The sequence below is a fragment of the Heloderma suspectum genome, chromosome 2 (genome assembly GCF_057233095.1).
Source record: "Heloderma suspectum isolate Gila_16-S chromosome 2, 16-S_ref, whole genome shotgun sequence".
NCBI classification, from domain to species: Eukaryota; Metazoa; Chordata; class Lepidosauria; order Squamata; family Helodermatidae; genus Heloderma; species Heloderma suspectum.
Genome location: NC_139459.1, coordinates 6,024,277 through 6,050,293, shown reverse-complemented (window position 1 = coordinate 6,050,293; position 26,017 = coordinate 6,024,277). Strand labels below are relative to the sequence as shown.

At 45.4% G+C, this 26,017-nt stretch overlaps 1 protein-coding gene across 4 annotated transcripts in view; it reads left to right on the top strand.

The window, feature by feature from the left end:
- The window catches only part of CELF4 (CUGBP Elav-like family member 4), a 1,119,657-nt gene extending 1,098,657 nt beyond the window's left edge, over positions 1-21,000 (top strand). For 2 of the 4 annotated variants that reach the window (XM_084832005.1, XM_084832004.1), the window contains exons 10-12: positions 2,860-2,940; positions 8,680-8,823; positions 20,873-21,000. In XM_084832005.1, the coding sequence (XP_084688131.1) occupies positions 2,860-2,940; positions 8,680-8,823; positions 20,873-21,000 (353 nt within the window). Of the gene's footprint in view, positions 1-2,859; positions 2,941-3,666; positions 3,679-7,408; positions 7,418-8,673; positions 8,824-20,872 lie in introns of all 4 variants that reach the window. The other 2 variants (XM_084832007.1, XM_084832006.1) reach the window with 2 other exon arrangements.
- The last annotated feature ends 5,017 nt before the right edge of the window (positions 21,001-26,017 follow it).

The window sequence follows — 26,017 nt, the reverse complement described above, 5'->3', positions numbered from 1 at the left end:
AACCCTTGTGCCACTCCCTACCCCTTTTCTTAATTAGCAGCATCAATTATGCATGATAAGAAAGTATGCAGTTTTACATATCAAGTATAAAAAATAAAAAAAAAATCATCTGGGCAATTATTTATCTTTAGAACAATTCTAAATTGTTCTAAATTATTTATCTTTAGAACAATTCTAAACACTACATGCTTTAAGAATGGTTGTGTTGATGTATATCTCTGCAAAAGCAAAGGAATTCAGTTGAATATACTAGTTTCTGTTTGCCAATGAAAAAAATGATGTTTTCTTGGTTTGATCAGTAAGCAGTATGAGAGAGAAACTGGTCCAGGCCTCCTCCTCATAAATAGGACAAATCATCCCATAGTAAGGTAAACCCACATCAACACCCTCCCCAAATAAAATAAACAAATTGGTGGTATATTATTTGTAAAACAGCTGTCCAAGACTGCAGTCGGCACCTGCGGAAACTGTAAGAGGATCACAGCCTTCCTAAAACTATTATAAGCCAAGTCGTCCACAATGAAGATTCCTATTGAAACTTATTGGGCTTTTCTGAAACAGTTTGTGAGAAGTGTTGAATGGGTTTCATGATCATTATCAAGTTTAATCACATGATATGTGACTGAAGCTTGCCTCCTTTCTCATGGTCTGCATGGAAGGGTCGCAGAAGAATAGAGTGCATTGCTGCTTTCTGCTAGCAGCTATTCACTGGTCAACAGGCAGCTCTGCATTGGCTTTAGCAGTCACTTAGAGTACTGCAGAGTTGTACCTGGGAAGTCTCATCTTGTGTCTGGGAAACATGGCAGAGCCAGCTCGCAAATAGGCAAAATCAGGGACAGGAAATTACAGGAAGCAACTAGGGCGCTAAGAGCAGATCAAGGAGAAGACACAGGAGAGGACCATGGTCAGGCAGCAGCTTAGATTCAGAGACAGATCTTTGGAAAGTACTCATAAGGATAGGTAGGCTGTGAAATGCGGGGAGATTTTGACATGGGATACTTTCAGATGTGTTTTGGCCATGGTACAGTTCCATGAAACTACTGTAAACACATTCAAAATAGTTCCCTAGTGTCCCTTCGTGGCTAGCACGTCGAGGCTGTTGCTACAACCAATTTGTTTACTTCCTGTGGTGCAAAGATGTCTGCCAGGTCCTGCCAAGGAATGGGTTTTGTTGTTCTTTCTTGTTTCACGCTGGATCTGGGACCTTAAATCTCATTCACTGTGAAAGGCTTCATTTGCTGGGCTTTAGTTCCTGCCCATTATTGCTTGTGTGGTTTGAGGGATGGGCCACGGTTGAGACCTGAGACTCTAAGGCTTAGAGCCTTTCATTAACGGCTGGCCATGTGAATTTACCCTTGCTTCCTGCTTGATAGGCTCCAAAGGAATCCTAATTTGGGGGTTGGTTTGTAATGGAGTGAGCCTTAAAACTGCCCTCCATGGTACTGATGTCTCCTGCTACCCTGTTGTTGGGTAGCTTGGGCCTGAATGCTTCATTCATTGTCTTTTTGCTTCTTTTGGGAAGGTGTGCGGGCTAAATTAAAGATCATTGATACACTAGACTGAAACATGTTCTGGGCTTCCCATCTCCTACCAATGCATTACAGCCAAACCACAGCCACAGCCTCATGGGGGATAGAGGATCACAAGAAATAGGCAACGTGTTGGCAACATAAGATGTAAATGTACAAAAGCATAGTATGCACAGTTTGTTTCTGTATGCAGGCTAAGCTTGCACAACATATGTTCCATGAAGCTGAATACAGCCCACTAGCCACATACGGCAGTTCCACTAGCAGCTCAAGGAGTCTCATATTTTTCTTATGGAGTTCATTAAACTCGTGCACTTCCTTTTAGAAAGTTTAGAGAGGCTTCAATGGAGCTTCCAGTGGTGCCCCATCCAGGCATTGATTCGATCCACACCTACTTGGCTTCAACAAAGTTCTGGCACAGGTTCTCCCAGACCATTCACTGAGCCCTCAACGCTGCCCACCTGGGACCAGGCAGATGAGTTGTGGCTTTCCCATTCATGATGTATTCCCAATGTGATCCACACGTGGATACAGACCAGAGCAGGAGTGGGCAAACTCCAGGCTGGTTGGATCTACTTTGTGTATTTTTTTACTAGAACCTTGAGGTTCACCAGCCAGAGCTAGATGCAAAATGGGGGCTGGGAGTGGCATTCCGTACACTTAGAATTAATGACTGAGGTATCTCTGAACACATACTCAGCCCCAGAATTTGTTTTCATTCCCAGAACTGAGCTCTCAGTCTTTTCATACATAAAGATCCACACCTGGTTTCCCCCCCAATATTTCTTCATTAGAGTAGCCTAATTTAGGTGTGTGTAGGAAAGCCTTTTAGTTGTTGCAGTCGTTAAGCCATTGGGAGACAGAAACTCTCACCTATCTACTGCAAATCACCTGCAGTCTACCAGTAGGTCCTGATCTACCTTTCACATCTGCTGGGCTGTAGGCTGGGGCACCATATGCATGGTCATGCTTTAGTGATGGCATCCTCAAGTTGCAATTCGCATTTGTGAGTGAGCCATTATACCTCAAGTACCACAAAAGAAATTCTACAGCACATTAAACATGGTACTCTTCAATGGAATCAGTTCATACATTCAGACTTGAGTAACCAAGTGATGTGCATGCATGTGTGACCTAGACCTATGTCCAAAGAACACTAAGCGCTACTATGCAGAGGCAACAAAAGGCTTTTTAGACTTTTTCTGGGCTCAAGTTACAAGGCTTAATGAGATTTAATTCTTAGTTGGGGTCATTATCAGGGTAGTTTTCTGGTCCTGCACTGATCCTGAAATCTTTCCTTCTTTATTTTCTCCCCCTCTTTCCCCTATAGCTGCTTACCCTGCTGCATATGGCCAGATAAGCCAAGCCTTCCCACAGCCGCCTCCCATGATCCCACAGCAACAGAGAGAAGGTGAGTCTTTGGGATACTACATTGACCATAAACTGATCTTTCCATAGCTTCAGAAGCGCTGGATGGCCAGCTGCCAATCCTGGGCCCCACACTTTGTTGTAATGCCATACATGTGCACTGTAGAAAATGGACATCCCATGTATACAGCCACAGTGGTGCTCATGGATAACCATATGTCATAGCATAAGAAGACTCATCCCAGAGGCCACCAGGGAAACAGGGAAACAAAGGTGAGGCCACAAACTATGGAAGGGAACAAGTAGAGCCTTGGTGGGCCCATCTAAGAGACTTGTCAGAACCAACGTGGGCCACCTGTTCAGCACACCGAAGCTGGATACTCCATTTCAAATAACACTTCATAATTTTGTATCCACATTAAATATTCTCACCTTCAGGCTTATCGTTTTAACAAGTATCCACACTACAGTTCCCAGGTCTTCTGAGCTGTTTCACCCATGGCAAAATAAACATGAGCGACAGTGTGTGCATTTTCCCACATAGAAGTTATTTCTCTGTAGAAAATATCATAATGGGTGTGAAGCCATCCTGGGTGATGAGAGCGAACCAGTCCAAATGTTCTTATCCAAGAGGCCACAAAAATCTTTATTTTAAGAAGTTTCATAATTGAGACATCACTGACTACTGATGTCTTTAGGATCCTCAAACCTCGGTTTGTTGTTTTCATCCCCAACAGCTCCAGCCTCCATCACTCTCTTGTTTTAAAAGGTGCTCAGAGCTGTTCTTCCACTCATTGGCTGAGCTTGCTCCTTCTTGACAGATAGGCTCATCCCAGATCAATATACCCATTCTGCAGTTGACCAAAGACTCACTATGGCTCACCAGCTGCTCAGATCTTCTGTGCTGCCTCCTAACACGTAGAGGAAGACATGCTGTTACTTTTAACATGAGACCAGGTTCTGCTGCAGTTGTTGGGCCACCTTTTTTGCCCCCTGTAGTAGCTATCAGATAGCTACCTGTACAGAAAATAATAAAGTAATAGAAATATGGTGATTTTTTGCATCTAGAGTCTCTCTGGACATCAGCCTCTAAAGGTATAGAATGATACCATAGAGTATGGGCTGATACTTGCAACATATATGCCCCCATCTGTCAAACACACAAATCTGATATAAAATAAGACAGAGAAGCTACTGATTGTGCACCTAGCACTTGTTTAAATATGCGAAATGCTTCATTTACAGGAATTAACTCATCATCAATCTAGTCTTTGTGCCAAGACATTGATATTCCTTCTTTAAATGGAGAGCTGAGACTGAGACAAAGTGAATAGCCAAAGGGGGTCTAGGGAACCCATACCTAAGCAGAAATGTGAACCCAAGATTCCCACTCCATTTCCACCATCTTTTTTTTTAAAAGATGCATTATTCCAAGGCAGGGCTAAAAAGCTTCCTCTCTTGGCTGTACAGAATGGAAAAGAAGAGGAAAGGGGATCCCTTGACACCACATTTGGTCAGCACCAGGATTTGGAAGGAGGCAAAGTGCCTCCAGGCAAGTTAACAAAGAGATGCAGTGCAATGTAAAAACATGCTGCTCCTTACTTCCTAGTGGGAGATGGCCAGCCATAACTTTAGTGGTGATAAGGAGAAGGTCCCCTCCACCACCATCTATGAGTTGAGTTCTCTTTCTCAAAGGCTGACTCGAGGAGCCAGGAGTTTTGCCCCATCTGGACACTCTGTGCTGTTTTTCCTGCTCAGAGGCCCAGGACAGCAGGCACAGCCATGCTGAAAAGTTTAGATGAGTCTAACTGAGTCTTAATATTCATCGTCCTGGAAGAGTAGTTTCAATGCTGACTATGCCCAAGGAGAGCAAGAAGAAAGTCCCACCCACCCCATAACCCATATAGGTTCCTTGTAACATATTGTCTAACAGTGGTGGGCACAAAGTAGATCTCCAGATGTTTTGGACTTCAGCTCCCAGTATTCCTGGCTGTGCTGGCATGGGCTTCTGGGAGCTGAAGTCCCAAACTTCAGGAGATCTACCTTCTGCCCACCCTTGGTCTAACCTGTTTGCTTGAGTCATCTGGGCCTTTATGTTCTGTAGGGTTTCTGTAGGACAGCCACTCTGCCTGTGAACATGCAAGATGCCTCAAGGGACTGGACTTTGGGACTTATGGCTCCTTTCAGTGTTCTGATTCTATAACTTACTTAGCTAAGCAGGCAGTTGGGGGGGGGACTAATCAGTTCATTAGCATAGCACATTGTACCCAACCCCGTTCCACCATGTTGGGATAAACTCTGCCACAACCTCGAGGCCCCTGGGAGATTCATGCAATGTAACGGATTTGCTGTTCCTTTTAGCAACGTAGTGGGGAAAATTGTGCTCAGCAAGTCTTCATCTGGGCTTCATTTTCTATTAATCCAAAAAGAAAATGTGGAGGGAGAAAGTGCCTTCAATCACACGGAGGCCCGGGAATTTTAATGAGCTTTAAATGGGCATCTGTCAGAATCCTGACTCGGCGGAACTACCCCTGCCAGCCAGGGGAATGAGTAATGGCCAATAAAAAGGGGGGAGCACCTTCGTGAACTCCTCTCTCTAACGGGAAAGGCAAAGTTGTAATTTGCTGTGTTATGACACTATAATTATGCCCTGATGAAGAAAGCGAGAACATTAAAAAATCCTTCTCTTCTACATGGTACATCCCTGTTCCCTCCCCTCCCCCCACAATTAGGAAGAAACGGTTTAACCCTTGCTGTCCTGGACTGTCATTATTACTTCCAAAGATAAAGGAAAGAAAGAAGAAGGCTACTTCCTGTCGATGGCTACTAGTCGTAATAGGCTGCAAGCTGACCCACAGGATCAGAGGAAACACCTGGGCTTCCTGGAGGCACTGTAGGAACCAGTAGGCTGGACTACATAGATCCCCAATCTGCTGTACTCCAAATGTGTTGGAGTGCAATTCCCTTCATCTCCAGCATTGGCCATGCTGCCTGGGGATGACATGAGCTGTAGCGAAACACATCTGAAGCGTACCAGGTTGAGACAGGCTGAGATTGCCATTAGGCTAATCCAGCAGGGCTCTTGTCTTTTGTCTAGAAAACAGGACAGAAAAGAACTCTGGGATGTCTTCCTATGACATCGCCAAATATCTCCCCCTCTGTGGATTAAAAGTGGGGGGGGGCAGAATATATTCTGCTGCATAGGGACATACCCACCCAGCTCTTTACAGGTGCACCTAACACTGTTTTCCTCCATTCTTGTGAATACAGATTGTGGCATGTCAATGAAGGGAATCTTGCTCCTTTGTTACCGGGGAGGAAGGAATTGTCAATTCAGAGATGGGACATTGCGCAATTACGATCAGCAAAGGTGCTGCTGTTACTAAGGGCAAAAGCAGCTTATCAGAGGGAAGGCAGTGTTTTGTGCACTGACAACATGGGCAGTCCTAGCCAATCAGGGATCATCCTAAGAATCAATGGCTTGGCCCTTTCCCAACAACTCCCCTTCCCCTGCTCTGCCCATCTCAGCTCAGCACGAGCTCTGAACATCACGAAGTGGGATGGAGGAGGAGTACCCAGCCCAGGAGCTAAAGAACATTTCCAAGCAAGTAGCGTAGCGGGAGGCAAGATGGTGGCAGAAGTGGCTACCCAAAGCCCTTGGTGCTGGGGGAAGGGAGTACTTGCTGCCCTAGGAGACTAAGTAACGCCTCTTCTTCCAAAAACTGGAAATGTATCGCCAGAGCTGTGGACACAGACTTACATAAAATGCATGTGTACTACTTTATAGAGAGAGATGCAAATTTAGAAATAATTACTACAGTTTAACTAGACACGCAGTTCATCCCACCATAGTGGAGAAAACTGTGAGCAGGTGACCTGCGAGCCTCCTGTCTGCTGACAGACAACTTCGAGGCCCTGCTCCTCTTCCTTCCGATGGTTTTAATGGTTAAACCAGACCTGGACTTGGACAGTCCTTCAAACAGAGGGCTGTCCTCTGTAAAGCAGGGCACATGCTCACTGCAAACCCCACCCAGAGTCTAAAGCAGGGGTCGGCGACCTGGTGCTCTCCTGATGTTCTGGATTAAGATCCCCATAATCCCCAATCACTGGCCATGCTGGCTGGGGCTTATGAGAATTGTAGGCCAAAACATCTGGAAGGCATCCACTTACCTGCTCTTGGTCTGGAGCATGCAGAGCCTCTGGCCTGTGGGCCGGATCTGGCGGGCCTGGTACCACGCTTCAGCCCAGGGAGCCTTGGGTCATTCCTCCAGGGGGTAGGATTTAGTCTCTAAGCCCCTCCCCTGGAGGAATGTCCTCAGAGTGCCTCCCCACTGCTATCCCCAATCTCAGATAGGAGATAGCAGTGGGGATTCTCCTGCTGGTTCACGTTAGCGGTGGAACCCCCATTGTTATCTCCAATCTGAGACTGGAGGTAACAGCAGTGATGGGCTTGCAGGGTGGCTTGACTCCACTTCGCCTACCCCGCTTCCTTCCCCCATTGTGGGAAGGAGGCTGGTCGGATGAAGCCAGCTGCGCGCCCTTCCTCCTTCTCCCATTGCGGGAAGGGGGCAGGGGCCATGAAGCCGGCTGCATCCCCTCCGCCCTTCTGTTGGAGAAAGGAAGGGGTGAAGCTGCTTCTCCTTCATGCATCCCGCATCTTTCCCCCACTGCGGGAAGGGGGCAGGGCATGTGAGGCTGGATGGCAGCTCATCTGGCCCCCTACACAAATCCACTCCTGCGCCCCATGGCTATTGAAACAGAGCTTGGGCAGGGGCTGCTCCCAGTGTGTATGTCAGGGGAAAGGCAGGATACAGTTTTTGCCTGCAGGATCATATCTGTATCTATTAGTTTTGCCTGAAAAGGTTTCACCTTCGCCAGGCAGTATCGAGCCCGTCCCACCAGCAGCTTCATCCTCCGTGTTGCCTTGAGGCATTTAAAGGGTCAGCCAGGACCTCCAGGGAGTGACCTAACAACCCTATGGAGCGTCAATTTGGCCTTGGCCCTGAAAGATCTGGGCTCATAGCCCAGTTCTGCCTCCTTGGTTTTGTGGAATTGGTGAGTAGTCCCTATTTCTCATCCTCAGTTTCCTATATGTAACATGAGCATACTAGTTGCCTATCTCACAGGGGTAAGACCCACAAAATAAAGGCCATATAGCACACTGTATATTAAAAGTGCAATATAAATGAGAAAGAATGATATTCCACTGTCTTGCCATGAGTCCTGCATAGGGAATATTGTAATTTCTATGTATTTTGACTAGGGTGCTGGTATACATATTACAGTCTCTAAAGGGAAGCTTATTTAAGTTGTCTCATGTGACAATTGTCAGCCTTTGGCAAGCATTTATATGGCAGATTTTCTCCGCACACACCATAAAGAGGCATCCCACTCCTGCCTGAAAGGTATATGGTGGTATCAAGAGCATGCTAAGTGACAGCTGCCCCATGGAGCGATTGAGGCTCAGTTTGTACCATCGGCAAAATCAAGTGCTAATAAAGTGTCTCCTGGTCTGTACCACTTCAAGCTGCAAGTGGGGAAGATACCGTGTTAAACCACCCCCACCGCCCCCCACACATAGAAAATGAGCATGCCATGGAGAAGGCTAGGCTAGAATCCTTTTCCCTGAGATGCTAATTTACTGTGTGCAGGAAAGGTCTTTTTATAGAAAACAAAAACATTCCATGAGTGAGCTGCAGTAAACCTCTTGTTCTGTCCTTGGTATGGTCCTTTATTGAGAGCTAAGGCTCTTCTTTTCCTCTCTCCTCCATCTTACCCGCAGGACCAGAGGGCTGTAACCTGTTTATCTACCATCTGCCCCAGGAGTTTGGGGACGCAGAGCTGATGCAGATGTTCCTGCCATTCGGTAATGTCATCTCCTCGAAAGTGTTTGTGGATCGGGCGACAAACCAAAGTAAATGCTTTGGTGGGTAAAGATAACAAAACAATTAGATTCATCCAGGAAAGGAACTTTCTCTGAACTACTTTTACCGTTTTTTTTTCTCAAACTGCTATACTTTTTGTAACTTTACTTAGCTGATTTTTTTTTCTCAATTTACCTTTGTTGATATACCTTTTTTCCCTACCCACCACCTGCTCCCTTCTCACTGTCTCATACTCAGAACTGTATGCCCTACTACAGAGAGGATTGCTGACTCCAGGATACTTTGGGACAAAATCCCAACTCCTGGTTGGATGGAATGGGAAATTACAATGCACTGGGGGAAAGGGCCAATGCAAGGCAGAGGATCAGGGCAGTGGGTGGGAATGAAAAAGCTTAATGCAAAATCAGAGACCAGGTGGAGGAGGGAAAGAGAAGCTGTTTGGCAGGGTGCAGGTCCTCAGCTGGTGGGTCAGGTTGGATGGCAACGGGAATTGATATCAAATGAGCTGAGAGAGTCTGTTCCTTTTACCAGAGGTGGAAGGGTTTGGCTTCAGGGTTTAAAAGTGCATGTTGGAGCATGTGATCCTAGTGTTTGGATTCTCTGTAGGTTGTCCCCATCCTCACTCCTTCTCCCTCTTGTGCTGCTGTTAACTGTCTTGGATGCGATGTTGTTCTGTGGGGTGTGGGATACTCCTCTAACATCATTCATTCACCTCCTGCCATCACCTCACATCTCTCAGTCTTCCCATTCTCCCAAAATAGTCCACACACCCCAGCCCTTGGGCTTCGTCACACAAAGCTTTTATCCTGCTATTGAGATTGCTCACTCACGGAAGTTTGCAGGTCCCTTTCATGATGACGTCAACCTCCACGGCACATCCAGAGGTATTTCCTGGTTATTCCATCTCAAAAATATCCAGAAATAATGAACTAAGTCTGATTGTTATGCTATTAAAATAGCCACTAGATGGTGCTGTTTCATTTATTTCTATGGAACCTTGAAAATTAAAACTTCCCCTTTCAGCAATCACGTGGTCACCACCGTAAACGCGGAAGGGCTCCACAATGGGAGGACTGCAGGTTTTTTCTTTAGTGTAAAGGCAGCCCTTGTCTTGCTGAAATGGTCAAATGCGTGCTTTTGTAGTCTCCCCCCCCCCCCCAACTCAATGCCAATCTTCTGCTTTCTCTGACCCATGCCAAAATCATGACTGGTCACACACTGAAATGTCTTCAAAAAGTGGCAGAACAAAAAGAATGGATCGGAATAAGAAAACATAACAGATCACATGAGGTGAAAACAGTCTGAAACGTGGGTTGAGGGTACATAGGCAAAGTTTAGGTAAGAGGTGGTGATGCAAATTGTTCATCATGTGCCCAGGGCTCCTGATTTATCAGTGTGGGTGGACACTTTACCCCTCCACCACCGATCAGCTCCCAGAGGTGTTTGAGGAGCTGTGGTAGCATGTGCAATCAGACATGTCCACCCACATTGAAAAAATGAGGCTTCTTTTCTGCTATGGTTCTGGAAAAAGGGTCAAGCCCAGATTTTAAGTTGATTTCAATAGGCTTAAGCATTGACTAATTCTTCAAAGAATCAAACTTTTAACATCTTTAAGGAAACGTAGAGCTTTCAGCTACAGATAATGCTGTCCATACAGAAGAACTACAACAACAGAAAGCATGATGTTTTCTACACAAATGCATAATAATTCAGTTGTCATTAGTGATTTTGAACTAGTCTGACAGTGCATTTACTCCTTATGTGCGTGCCTTCATGTTAGGGACATGAAGGCATCTGTCTTAGGGCCTCAGCAAAGCAGGACTCGAGACTTAATGCAAAAGTCCCACTGAAACCCAAAATTCCATTTCATACCGTCACTTCACAGCTTTCCCCTTCAATCTGGACACATTTTGAGCAAAACCACTTTTCGTCTGGGGACTGTACGATACATGGCATCTGGTCCCACAGGTTGCGTTAAAAGAAGACTTTAATGTGGGGGTACAAGTAAAAAGTTATTGAATACTGAGAATATCAAAATAAGTGGGCATGTTAAGAATTGACACCAGGACACATAGCCTTTCTGTCAAGACATTAATCAGACTTCCTTACCCTGATCGAACACAACTCGCACCAGAATGTGGATGGGTCTATGCATACCTGAACATGCATGCAGTTGAAAGTAATTCAGTATCAGCCATCTGTAATGGCTGTGGACGATGGGTGTTGGAGTCCAGAACATCTGGAGGGCACTAGGTTGGGGAAGACTGCAGTAGAGAGGTGGTGTCTGCATTTGTGCATCCAGTTGATGCCTGAGAGCAACTGATCCACACCCAGAAATCTGCTTCCATGTGCAGATCTCCTTACTGGGGCAGATGCCTCTGATAAATCCAAATATATAGTGCTAAGTAGTTCAATATGTACATACATACATACATACATTTATTGCTTTTAGCCATAGGCCACTGCAGAACAACTTCGTAGCTAAATACGACAATGTTCTGCTACTCCTAGTGAAGTTCCTGTAAAGTCCTGTTTCTAGAATGGAACAGTTTGGCCTCGAGAAAGTAAAAAGTGGTTTCTAAGATTACTTGACAAAAGACTACCAAATTGCTATGTTTTAGCACCTTTTTAACTGAATCAGTGTGGGTAATTGCTAGGTTAAAAGAGGCGTATTGCTTATAAAAGTAAAAAGAAGGAAAAGTCCGTAAGAATGCAGTGGTGTTGTCAAGGCAGGCAGTGGAGTCTTGCTTGGGGAGCTCCTTTAGAGTTCTGACGGGTTCTGACTGAAACCTGGATGCAGCACCCCACTGACATCGGAGCCACCAGCCTCCACTGCAAGCAGGACAGAAGTCCAAGGCCTCACCCAGCAGTATGAGCAGGAGGCCCCCAAACACAGCAGGGCTGACTCACCGCACTGTGAAGTCAATGAACTTCAGGGGCATCCCTGCCATTATCTCCGAGCACAGATTGGAGATTACGGGGGCGTCCCCTTACTTAGTATGCTGCTAAGGATGCTCCAATTGGGAGGGGAGTGGTGCACTAAGGGCATTGCCAACCCTGCATCCTCCCCAGTGAGTGCAGGGGCAGGCAAAGCCACCCCAACCAAGGCGCAGGGAGGAAAACTGCTCCTCCACCCAGCGCCTCGGCCAGGGCAGCTTCCGTGCACGCAGGCTTTGCCTGGCCCGGCCTTCACTCAGAGGAGCAAGATGCCACCTCAGGTATTCAAAACCTGCTGGTCTCCTCTGCAGAGCAGGATTGGGAAGGAACAATTTGCAATTCGCTTAACTCATCCCTCCTCCTTCAAAGGGAGAGGTCGCAATAGATGGGATTTGGGGGCGGAGGGCAACCAACTGGGGAGAAGGCTGTGGGTTCACTAATTGCCTTTGAGCAGAGCAGGCTGTGTTCTACCCTGCCCAGCCCCACCTTCTAGGAAGACCCAGAGGCCCAGCAGCGCTCCCCTGCATTGGCCTTTCCTTGACCTGTCGGCGAAATTTAATCCACCTCGGAGCACCTGGATGTACATGGCAGCTGTTATGCTGCTAATGGTGGGAGGGGAAATGCTCCAGTTGGATGGGAAGGTATGAATGAAAAACAGCGGCCCATAAAATTTCCTGCCCTCCACCCACATTCTGCAACGGCATCCAGGCAATCAAGGGAGGTTTCGGAGGGAGGCAGCCCACAGGGAGGGCGATGGGAGAAAAGCCAAAGAAGTATTAGGGCCATGAGCCACTATTCATTTTATAAACTATAATTAATTTGATGTTTAGATTAATTTCTGATGCACTCTCAAAGGTGCACGGAAAGCATTTTTCCTTTATTATAATGTTGATTGCTTATTGGGGAGATAAATCTAACTGTCAGTTATGCGCCGACTTACCAAAACTTTCAGTCCTAGCAAGCATGTCTGCAGAAAGAACAGCTGTTTGTTGCTCCACAGTTAAAGGGGCAGTCCTGCCTTTTCCCAGCCAGCCTCAGCAATGAAACTCTGCATGCAAGGTGTGATGTCTTTGCTTTGCTTGCTTGTTTGCTTGCTTGCTTTCTGGTATTGCAAAGGTTACATGGCAGAATAAATGAGATATGTATTACACAGGAAAACCACAAATATCTGTTATTTTCCGCTAACAATGGAAAAACCACAAATTCACTATTGCCGACACTATTGTGTCCCCAAAAGAGAGCAGTTCTGAGAACATTATTTCCAAATTCGCGCACACAAAAAAGGCTGCAACTGGATGTGAAATGAAGAGAATTGTGCACGTGATGCACAACATTTCAGATCAGCATTATGTTTAGAGGGGTTGCGCTTTGGAATGGGAAGTGTGATGAGCGCTTGGGGATAACAATATGCATGAAAAGAATGCAAAACATTAGGATCTGCACAGCAAAAACTGCATATCTATTTTGGCATGTGAGTGCCCAGAACATGCAACACCACGGCTGGGGAGAGCAGAAATACCCATGGAAATAAAAGGGCAGGCCCTGCACAGCACCACACAGGGCGAGCACTGACTGGCTCTCAAAGGGTTAATCATGCAGTATAGAGTGCAAATCGGAGAAATCGGAGGTTTTCACAGCGGTGGCAGTGGTGTGATTGGATGAATGGCCCTAATGTTACAGAGAAATGGGGGCAGGCCAGAGGGATTTGGGCTGCTATTGGCTGAGCTGTTCAAATCCTAGAAAGGGATATAGCCAGTAGAAAGGCCAAAGGAAGGATGCATTCATAAAGCAGTGCACAGGCCAGAGAAGGAAGTAGGCTAAGAGAATCAGGATGGCCTAGGAAGGAAAGTTGGAAGAGATGGCCAGATGGAAGAACCCGAGACAGAATCGGAAACTGGGCGGGCGGGGGAGGTTGATGCTTATACTTATTTGAAAACAAAAATCCCCTTTTTGTAAGTCATAGGTTTCCTGAACAAGCAGGGCATACTAACTAACAATAAGAACACACTGTCTTGTAACAAAGGAAGCCTGCCCTTTATACATCCTAGGAATATAATCCAAAAACGTTGGTCATCGCAGCCCGCATGAGCGACACAATTATATCTGCTTAGAAATGAGGTTTCTGATTCGTTTGTTCTCTCTGCTCACATGAAAGAATGCAAGCAAGACTAATTACTTGAAGGCTAAGGCGACAATCCTATGTGCACTTACTTCTGAGTAAACATGCACAGGACCAGACTGTAAGTGTCCAGAACTTTTCAGAAGAAAGGGATAGTAGTTTATAGGCAAAGGAGTGTTTTTCCATGAGAGAGAAAGTAAATGTCCACATGAGCTGGTTGTTGTTGTTGTTCAGTCGTTCAGTCGTGTCCGACTCTTCGTGACCCCATGGACCATAGCACGCCAGGCCTTCCTTTCCTCCACTCTCTCCCGGAGCATGCTCAAGTTCATATTCATTGCATCGGTGATGCTATCTAGCCATCTCATCCTCTGCCGTCCCCTTCTCCTTTTGCCTTCAATCTTTCCCAGCATCAGGGTCTTTTCCAGTGAGTTTTCTCTTTGCATTCGGTGGCCAAAATATTTGAGCTTCCTCTTCAGTATCTGTTGGTTGGCAGAGTTATAAATATTCATCATTTGAGAATTTCATACAGTGGAGAGCTGGAGTAGTTGCAGGGCGTAAAACAAGAGTACAAAATCATCCCTATAATCTCTGCGGATGATGCTGGTGAGATACAGGATGGCATCTCCTGGATCCCAGAGCCTGTGATGCCTTGGTAGTCCCTAGGACAGCTAGTAGGACATCCACAGTAATAGATGTAATACATGATTTATTCTGTTATTCATACTGCTTAACCTCAGATCTTTTCCCCCAATAGAAAAGCACCCTTTAATTCGATATGTCTGAGAGGCATGGTTCACTTTTTAGGGATTATAAGTGTAGGCTTGCTTGTTTGTATTAAATTCAGATTTCGTTTTAAATCCGTGTGTGTGTGTCTCTGTGCGTGTGTGTGTGTGTGTGTATGAATGAAAGAGAGATGCTTACCATAACTGAGGTGTTGTTGTTTTTAAAAAAATCCAATTTAAATCTAAAACCTCCCATTTTTATTTATTTTTTTATCATCGATTTTTATCCACTGTGCCATGAGGTGATTTTTCTAGGCAATTATTCTGTAGTTAGTCTTTCTTATAAATGAACTCGTACATGGAGGAATTATGTGACAAATCAATGAAAACTAACTTTGCATTTTCCTTGCTTGTATCACAGTTTCCTCATATAGAAGCTCATTTATTAGTTGGTGGCACTCAACCTTGTCAGCCAAGTGCAGGGTTAAATCCTGAATTCTATGCACCAATAACAAAAATAACCAGCCAGAAACTTTGGCTAAAATATAACATCTGTTTCCATACGTTTGTAGGGGTTTTCTCATTTATTCTGCTTCTAAGATTTACAGCACAATCCTATATGTATCTACTCAGAAGTAAGCCCTATTGAGTTCAATCTGGTTGGCTCCCGGTAAGTGAGCATAGGATTGCAGCCTTAGTTTATTAAACGGTTTGGATTAAAAAAGAAAAAGATAAGATATGGGAAATGAAGGGAGACATTAACATAGAGCTGAGAGAAGTGGACTATAGGAACAGGAAGAACAGGGGCCAAGAATCTGGTAGTACACAAAGCTTTTCTTCTACTCACTGCCCACAACCTGACTTTCTCTGGTTTCAGAGAGAATGCCAGACATCCATTGGTGATCACTGCTTTCCTCATGTGGTGCAGCTTGGCTTGCTTGTTTGAGTCATCTGCAGACATCTGCTGTGCGAGTAGCGTTCTGCAGTGCACTTGGACTCCTTTCAGACACACCTTCCTAACAGCACAGGAGCTGCTTCCTCTTGGTGCAACCCCACATCACCAGGTAGTGGGTGCGGCTTACAACAAGGCACCAGGGCCAGTTGCATGGGATTTTCTTAACCAATCGTCACCATGCCAAAATGGAAGATTCTTTGTTGTGTGGGTTGCCCTGTTCTCTAGTGCCCCCCGAACTGGTCTAGGTTGTGAAGGAGTTGCTCTACGGAGGCAGCACTGTTGGGTCCTGTTATTTTAGCAAGGCAAGGCTTGGACATAGGGCTCAATGGCCTTTAGGGTCCTTCTGTGACTTTCCATTCCTCCTATAAAGCATCTGACCCGCCACTCGACCTTCACTCCCTACTGCATTGGAACAACACAATCACAGCCATAAAAGCATTGCCGGAAATCCCCATCCATCTGGCTGTTATGCCAAAAGTGTTGTTCCTAGAGAAGTCCTGCCTCACAGCAGTATCCAACAGGGCCACCCTGCCTCTACTGGCTCCGCTGTGCTTGCAGGACCCGCCTGCGATGGGGCTTTGCACTTCTAAAAATAACCCCGTAAACAAATGTATCTGGGACAAGTCAGCAGAACGCCCTTCTGGGAGCTCCACTGACCTGCCCCCTTCCGGAAGCAAGTGTTTGAGCTCGCTGCAGATAGTTTTTAGAAGTGGTGGGTCCTATTGCACCCAGGTCCAATAGGCTACTGCCTTCTGCTTGCTGTGAAGCCCTTCTAGAGTGGACACTCGCTTTGAATAAGAACTCCCACATTTTAGAGCTGGCAACCTTGCAGAACAAGGGACATCAGATGCCCTGAGCTGCAACGCTTGCAAATTTCTTGATCCTTTACTGCCTTGCTAAATCATTTATTTAGCACAGCCTTTTACATAATCCCTGGGAAAAAAAAACATAAAATAGATTTATCACAAAACCCTGTCCTCCTACCAACCATCTTCAGACTGGTACATATATTTCTCTGATTATTAATTAACGTTGGCACGGAAGGAGCTTAGAGCTTTTTAACCTCTCCTTCTCTCATTCCTTCTTTGTTATCCTAGAAGAGTAAAACCTTCCATGTGCCCCACAATTTTAGTCGTAGGCTTTCTTCACATGGAGCTTTTATCCTGCGATTGAGATGGCTCCTTCACGGAAGTTTGCGGGTTCTTTACATGACGCTGTGAACCTCCAAGGCGTCTCCTGTACTAAATGCCCTTTGTTCTGTTTTTAAATAGATGGCAGATAATGAGCTTTCAGAGTACCCCATTGTATTCCGCTTGAGTTCCTTCCATGAAAAGAGGAAAAGCGTCAAGAAGAGGAGTGAGATCAATGAAAGATAATGGGAGACTCAGATATGGGGAGAAGGAGGGTGAAAGGGGAAGGAAGCGGGCGAAAAAGGGAGTTGTTATGATCCTGCATTTAAAACGGAAGCAGAAAGCCCCATTTTAAATACAGGATTTTAGGCTGGTGTAGAGATGCCCATGATGTTATATTACTGCTATCCCCAATCCAGTGCTAGTTCCCCATAGTGCATGGATTGGGGTTAACAAAACTCTGAGGAGACAGCAATTCTACTCCTTGTTTAAATATATATTAAAGGGTGAGATCTGGCCCCTGTAGTACGAGAGGGGAGATGTACAGGCTTACTGATACTGACAACTTTCCTCCCTATCTTCCCGCACCCTCCCCAACCAAGGAGCTAATGGCAACTTTAAGCAGAATTTAGACGGGGGAAAGTGTGGGAGGAAGGGGTTAAATCCCCCGCCCCCTGCAAGTTTTCCCTCTCTAATTGGCAGCTCCACAACAGACATGGGAGATCCTGGTCACGATTTCCCACATCACATCTTGTTGAGCCCTCAGCATTCATATTATAAACTGCATGACCTATGATAAGCTCATGAGGTGGACTCCTATTTTCTCAGTGGCAAAATATTGCATACTGCATACAGGTAAATAATATTTCTACACAATAGAAGCACTTCCTTGAGGGGAGGAACCTGGGCGCCTTAGTAGAGCTAACCGGTGTGAATTTATTGTATACATAACAATACTTTGCAGATGAAAATAGAGACATGCTTGTAATATGCCTTCTCTTATACCAAAGAAGATCACTGCCCAAGCCTCCCCACACCTAGCATAGCTAAAGGCTATGACACAAAAATGCATATAAATTTTAAAATCTCTTGGTGTGCATGACAACCCAAATTTAAGACTGGAAAAATGAGAATTGGAGAGAAATTGGAAGTGACAGATTTCTCCATCTCTATTCCCCATGGATTTCCCCATCTCTATTCCCCCGTCTCTATTCTCCCATCTCTATTCCCCCGCCTCTATTCCCCCCGCCTCTATTCCCCCCGCCTCTATTTCCCCGCCTCTATTTCCCATCTCTATTTCCCTGTCTCTATTTTCCCCGTCTCTATTTTCCCCGTCTGTATTTCCCCCGCCTCTATTCCCCATCTCTATTTCCCCCGCCTCTATTCCCCATCTCTATTTTCCCTGTCTCTATTTCCCTGTCTCTATTTTCCCCGTCTCTATTTTCCCCGCCTCTATTCCCCATCTCTATTTTCCCCGTCTCTATTTTCCCCGTCTCTATTTCCCCCGCCTCTATTCCCCATCTCTATTTTCCCCGTCTCTATTTCCCTGTCTCTATTTCCCTGTCTCTATTTTCCCCGTCTCTATTTTCCCCGTCTCTATTTTCCCCGCCTCTATTTTCCCCGCCTCTATTTTCCCCGTCTCTATTTCCCCCGCCTCTATTCCCCATCTCTATTTTCCCCGTCTCTATTTCCCCGTCTCTATTTTCCCCATCTCTATTTTCCCCATCTCTATTTTCCCCGTCTCTATTTTCCCCGTCTCTATTTTCCCTGTCTCTATTTTCCCCGTCTCTATTTTCCCCGTCTCTATTTTCCCCATCTCTATTTTCCCCGTCTCTATTTTCCCCATCTCTATTTTCCCTGTCTCTATTTCCCCCGCCTCTATTCCCCATCTCTATTTCCCCCATCTCTATTCCCCGTCTCTATTTCCCCGTCTCTATTTCCCTCAACCCAGTCTGGGCTTTGACATCCGTGTAGTTCTTCCATTTGGCATGGCTACGCCACTAAAGCGTCATGGGAAGAAGCCACAGAGGGAGGATTCCGAAAGTGGCTACTGTCGTGTGTGAATCCGGGTGTTGTGGGGGGATTAACAGAGTTTGGTCAGTGCATTGGTCTTCATGCTAGCAGTTCGCCCATGGTGATTTGTACGTTCCCATGTCTGACCCCTATCTGAGCCCTTGGATCACCTGCTCAAACCCCTTCCCAGTAAGCAGCTAGCAACCCTGCCAGAAAAACAATTAGTGGTCATCAAAACCCATGCGGGGCTGCTTCACACATGAACATTTTCCCTACATCGAGCTCATCTGTGTGAAGGAAAACGTCTTGAGTGAAGCGCCCCTGAGGGATTGTTCGAATGAACGAGCAGAGCAGCAGAAGACAACATTTTCACTTAATCCTGCGAGGTAGATCATGACTCTTCCCATCGTGCAGATGAAGAAATTTGGCTGAAAGACAGATGGCGGCCTTGAGCAAGCCACCAGCTCTGTCAGCCCATGTCGAAGAATGTACAAGAATTTCACTTCTGTTCACAAATCATGCGGACAAATTCTGTTTGCAATCCTGAATGCAAGCAGGAAAAAGTGCAGAGAAGTGCAACTAAAATGATCGAGGGGCTGAGCGTCTCCCCTATGAGGGAAGGCTGCAACAAATGGGCTTGTTTCACTTGGAGAAAAGGAGGTGAGGGGAGACATGTTAGAGGTGTACAAAATTATGTATGGTGTGAAGAAAGTGGAAAGGGAGGTTTTTCTCCCTCTCTTAATACTAGAACCCAAAGGGGTCATCCCATGAAGCTGATTGGCGGGAGATTCGGGACAGATGGAAGAAAGTACTTCACACAGCACATAAACAATAGAATTCACTGCCACAAGATGTTGTGATGGCCACCAATTTGGATGGCTTTAAAAGGGGTTAGATAAATACCTGGAGGAGAAGGCTATTAATGGCTACTAGTCCTGATGGTTATGTATTTCCTCCAGTACCAGAGGCAGTAAGCTTATGTACACCAGTCCTGATGGTTATGTGTTACCTCCAGTGCCAGAAGCAGTAAGCTTATGTACACCAGTTGCTGGGGAACATGGGCGGGAGGGTGCTGTTGCACTCATGTCCTGCTTGTGGATTCCTGGTCAACAGCTGGGTGGCCACTGTGTGAACAGAGTGCTGGACTCAATGGACACTTGGTCTGTTCCAGCATGGCTCTCCTTATGTTCTTAGGAGCACTTCTTTTTTTTTTAGAACTGTTTGCAAATTTCCAAATTTGTTATTGCATTCAAAAAATGTGTGGTTTCTTTTAAAATTCACACTTTGAAATGCACATTTTTCAAAAAAGACACATTTTCATACTTTAGCCAATGTGTGTGTGGGGGGGGGGGATACACGCTTTTGTAAAATACACACATAAATGCACACTTTACTCATTAGAGCCAAACAAACAGTTCAAAAACAAAAATGGGAGTGACGCCAAATTGGCTTCAAAGTGATTTTCGGAGAATTTAGGCAAGCTCAAAAATCCCTGGTTCTCCCATTCCTAGCCATGGCTGAGATGCAATGTGGACACAAGATCTCAAAGGTGCATATCCAGTACTCTTACTTGCTGTACCACCGGCTTCTTGCTACAGTTTCATAACTAAATGCCTCCTGACCATTCACTACACCACCCAGCTGTTTTTGTTCTACTAACCAGAACCTGAATTAATTAGCTTTGAGATAGACACGTCCTGGACAACTGTTGCATTGAATTTGCAATCTCACTGCTCCTATGACACTGTGATCCATTAGATGTTCCCATCTTTATTGGATGTAAACCTTTCCTCCCATTAACCTTCCTGTCTCATCACCCCTACAAGAATTGCTACAGCTCAGGATCTGACCCTATGCAATTGAGATTCTCCCTCCTCTCACATCTTGAAATCTGATTACAGTGACAAGTCTATCCCCTACTAGTTCCTTTACCTGAATCTAACTCTCCATTGCTTGCTTCCCATGTCACCTTTCAGTCATGACTCACCAGAGATCAGGATTTGACCCATTCCATTCATGCCACTTTCACATCCCACCCACCATGAAATCTGAGCGGCCAGAAACCCTTGCATCTAGCACCATCTGGCAGTTCTATTCTCCACCAGTTCCTTCGCCTGCTCTCCATGTTCATTCTTGAAATGATCTTGTGTGTGGGGTGGTCCTGTAACCCCCTTCAGCTGGTTAAACCCTGCACCTTGCCTTGTGTTTTGACAGGCTTTGTGAGTTTTGACAATCCTGCTAGTGCCCAAGCTGCCATCCAAGCTATGAACGGCTTCCAGATTGGCATGAAGAGGCTGAAGGTGCAGCTGAAAAGGCCAAAGGATGCTAACCGCCCCTACTGAAGAATGGTGGGAAACACTGGATAAGCAAGGTCTAGCACAGGTAACTGCTCAGAGTGGGGGGCAGGGAACATCACCTGTTGTCCAATAGCGTCTCTTGTGTCATGGACCCTAACCATTTAATCTCTAAGGTTCTACCTTCTCCTCTAGAGCCATTCCAGAAGCATAGACATGAAATGGGATCTGGTGGCTTAAGCATTACTGTTGGTTATGGAAAGGGGGAGATACAAGATAGGTACAGTGATCTTGCATTTAACAGACCATCCTTTCTATTGAGCTTGCAAGATGTAATGGTCAACTTCCCTTTTTTGAATCTATTTTTCTCTCTGGTACCAACCTGGTAATTTAAAAAGAGATGAATGAAAGAGGCACTAAAATGGACAGGCGGTTCTCTGCATTGTCAGGTTGTCTTTACAAACTGTACCTAACCTGACCGTCACACAGATACCTGTCACAAATACCCATCCCCCTTGCTGTTGGCTGAAAAGGATAATAGGTGCAATCCACTAGGAATGTCTCCTCCACAAGCTCCCATGAAACGAATGGGAACTGTTTCTGAGCATGGAAGTGTTCAGTCCCACTAATTCTGGTGGGATGGATGTCGTCTGTGAACTGTGAAACTTGGGAGTCAATGAGTGTGTAAAGAGTAGACACAAGTTACATTGTAATATTTAAGCAAGAAGACCTCCTCAGTTTAGATATACTGCCACTTCTGTGTTGTAAGCATGTCAAAATGTTTTCTGTTCCTTCCAGAGGGCAGCCTTTATTATATGGTGTCTTTTCATCAGGATAAGGATAGGGTGTGCTCCACCAAATCCTCCTTCTTCTGTGCAACCCTCATTTGTGTCAACAAAGCTTGTGAAGGAGCATTGGCTGGTGGACTTGGCTGTGAATACAGCTGCCAAACAAATGAAACTTCTTCAGGGCCAGCTAAGCCAGAAACAGCATGGGGTACTTGCAGGATGCTAGTCCCGCAAGGCTCACCAAGCCAGCTCCCAGGACCCAATCCTCTATTGCAATTTTACCCCTACCATCGTGGGGGGGGGGGGACTCATCGTGCCACTCTTGCCTTGCCATGTAGTGATTGTCACCTTTTCCCAGATTTAGCAAAATGCCCCGGCTTCCCCTGGGAGAAAAGGAGTGGATCCCAAATGGATCTAGGAGGGTTGTACAGGTAATTGTAGAAGATGGCCACCTGTGGAATGTGGATTGAGTGACAGTGTCAAGCCTCAATAAAGGTGCCATCATTCCCTCTAATAGCAAACTTGGGTTGTTGAGTGCCTATTGGTTTGGAAGTGAAATGGGGCCATCCTAATGTAAGGGAGAGGTTTCTACATAGCTGGGGGACCTCCATGGGCATTAGTATAGTTGTAGGTAAATTAAAAGAAAAAGAAATTTTTTTAAATGTCCCAACAAGGATCTGTGAGCTTCCAGGGCAGAGGGCATATAGATAAGAAAATTCTAGAGAAACTCATCTCATTGTCTACAAATGGAACATTTGGGTTCAAATTGAATGCCAAAGGCAGGAACTCTTATCTTTACTGCTACCTTTTGTCTGCTGCACAACACGGGTATGCTAAAATCTGGGATTTCCCTGTTCCCTGAGGGCAGCACTCACTTTTACTCTGGGGTATGAAAACAGGTGTCTAAACAAACCGGAAGTTTGGCAGATTATTCAAGTCTATTCATTTAGTCTATGGTTGAGACACAGAATGTCAGGTTGTCAGTTGAGGGGAGGGGGGGAATATGGAGGGCAAGGGTATTGCCTCCTCCAGCCCTTAACAGCTTATAGTGGATATCCTGGAGAAGGGATTGGGGTTGTGGGGGATGCATGCCATGATGTTTAAAATTCTCCTCCTTGCGCTATATGGAGGTGTTTCAAGAGGAAAGGAAGGAAGAAGGACACCTTTTCCATTTATCATGATCTAGAACCCACCCTCCCGACTATATAACAATAAAATGTTCAGATTCCAGATCGGCAACCAACCCCAAACCAGAACCCTCTAGTGACATATAGCACAGCAAGGAAAGACCTCAGGGAGCCAGATGGAAAAGAAAAAAGTGTCCTCTTTCTTTTCCTCCTCCTCAGCTTCCCCGCCCCTTGCAAAGCCTGAACTACACGGATCCTGTTCCAACAGGCTGGAGCCCTGAATAAGAGCACACCTCTCAGGAGGCTGGGATACACTGCAACCTTTGTAGTAACAAATAATGTTTGAGTGCGTTCTGCTCTTTGCCTATTCATTCATCCTTCTCAAAGCCCCAATCTCATAGTCTAGAAGAGGGATTGGAGTCCAAGTTAAGTCCATCAGTCTGAACAGGGATAAAGCTTCCACTGAGGTCCAGAGAATTTGTGCATGAGTGTGAGGAGTGAGGACCTGTCAGAACCTTGATGAGCGCTTTAGAATATGGTCTATGGGCAACAGATTTGTTGTTCTTGAGTGGTAACAAATTATAGCGCTGCAGACAAACTTTCAGGGTCAAGTTGCCATAATTGGATTTATGCCACCACAAAATGTGATTGGTTTCTCCTTCTCTTAGTTTGCCTCTTGTGACCTGAAGACAGTCAATTATCCAGGGCAAGTGATTTGTGATGTGGTTGGGTAATGCATTCATTGCTACAATTATCCCATGATAACTCAGCTAACATCACTGTGTGCAAAGCATACATAGCTCTTTGTCTCTGTGCTAGCAAAATGGAGTCGTGACTTTCTGCAGGCTGGGTGTCTTCTTGAATGCAAGGTAGCAACAGCACTCACAGGGCTTGTCATGGTGGCCTGTTATGGAAGGAGGGCTAATGGTGTTCCTGAGATTTAGTTCTCTTTAGAATCAAGTCCTTCTGCTTCAGAGGCATGGTTCAAGAGCTTTGGGGTGTTGCTCTGCTATAGATCACCACATCAGGCAATCTTCTGTTCTAGTGCATCTATGGTGCCAGATGATGAAATGCATTTACTGCAGAAGACCGTTAGCGCAAATATAGTATCTATGCATAAGAGACACTTATCAGGTCATTCAAATGTAAAAGGCAAATTTCAAGGAACCTCCATCTGATTTTAGAATGACACTTTTCTCTGGCACAAGCCCTGTTGAAATGAATTCAAGAAATTGCCTAAGAGTACAATATGCCTTCCATAATTAATAAATGGGATGCTGTTTACACTTTTTAGACAATCTAGCGAGAACTAAACTTTTACAAAACGGCATGGGTGAAGTAAAATGGATGTGAACTACTTCAAAAGTGAGTGAATGGGCTCCTGGCCAGAGCACCAGTGCCCATCAATGTTTATATGGCAATCCTGTACATGGACATCCACAGGCAAACCTGAGTATGTGCATCCTTTTATTTCTTTATTTGCTTTATACCCCACCTTTCTCCCAAAAATGGCACCCAAGGCAGCTTACAAAACAATTTAAAATAGATTAAAACAATAAAACACATTAAAATACAATGAAAACATAACAATTACAGAATAAAAACAGCACCCAACCCACAGATCCACTTACAGGCCAAAGGCCTTCTTGAATAGAGAGGTCTTTGCCTGCTGTCGGAAGGGCAGCAGAGAGAGAGCAAACCCAGCCTCCCTTGGGAGGGAGTTCCATGGCCTGGGACCGGCCACCGAAAAGGCCTTCTTTCACGTCACCGCCAAATCTACCTCTGATCATAGAACCATTGACTAGTAGGGTTGGAAGGGGCCTACAAGGCCATCGAGTCCAACCCCCTGCTCAGTGCAGGAATCCAAGTCGGAGCATCCCTGACAGATGGTGGCGATCTCGAAAAAAGGGCCTTTCCAGAAGATCTTAAGAGCTGGAGAGGCCCTTATGGGAGAAGCCGGTCTTTCAGATAGTCTGGTCCCAAGCTGTATAGGATTTTATAGGTCATAACCAGCATAACCATAACCACTTTAAATTCTGCCTGGAAACAGACAGACCTGACAGACATGCACACCCTGCACTAAATAAATTAATAAGCCAATACGTGGGACCCTTTTGTTTGAGGGAGCTCTGCATGTTCATTGAAATTAACAAGAAATTGCCAGAGGGAGGTGAGGCACTTCAGGAAAAAGAGAGAGAAACTGAGAGTAAGAAGGCTTTACTCAGTTAATTCTGGGTGCGTTTTTCATCCCTTTGATCAACTCCCTCTTTTAGAACACAAATTGTTTTAATCTACAGTGGTTTTAAGTCTTGTTTTCCCCACTAATGCTCTCAAAGTTGTTTTCAGGCACTAAAAAGATCACCGAGATGTGGTAGATAAGGTCACAAGCTTCAGCAAAAACTCCCCGAAGGATTTTCCTGGTAAAACCTCTTCCAAAATGGCTCCCTTCCCTGCTCTTTTTTCTTTCTAATTACAGCAGCAAGTGCTGGAAAAAGGAGTGTGTGTGTGTGTGTGTGTGTGTGTGTGTGTGTATGAGAGAGAGAGAGAGAGAGAGAGAGAGAGATTGCACAGACGAAGAGAGGATCATTTGAGGCAAATCTGCCAAAATCAATATATGCTATTTCAAATCCCCTCTCAAGTGGAGGAGGCAAGGATTCATAGATACTCCATGCATCTGCCAGATAGTAGATGCACAAAATAATGAGGGGGAAAACCAAGTGTGTGAAACTCTTAGCTCCTTTGGGTGGCCATTCCTCAAAGCCCTATCACCTGTATCTGAAGTCACTATATACATTTAACATTTTTAGAAATGTGGCATTCCCTTTATGTAATGGGATAAGGTAGCTGGTGACAGGATGTCTGGGAATGGGGGCTGTGCCCACATGTGGAAGTCTTCAGGGAGATATTTACTCAGGCCTCCGGTCTCAGGGAAGACATAAATACCCAGGGCAATTCCTTAGGTCTCGGTCTCACTGAAGTGGTAAATGTATGTGTTGGCTGTGCCACTTCAAAGTGAAGATGGACCTCACGTGACTGAATGCTCCCCCCTGTGAAAATACCCTGCATAAAGAAAATTTGCATATTAGGCAGAAGGCGACAACAGAAACATTTGCTCATTGCATGGTAGTTTGCTAGGTGCAGGTAATGTGT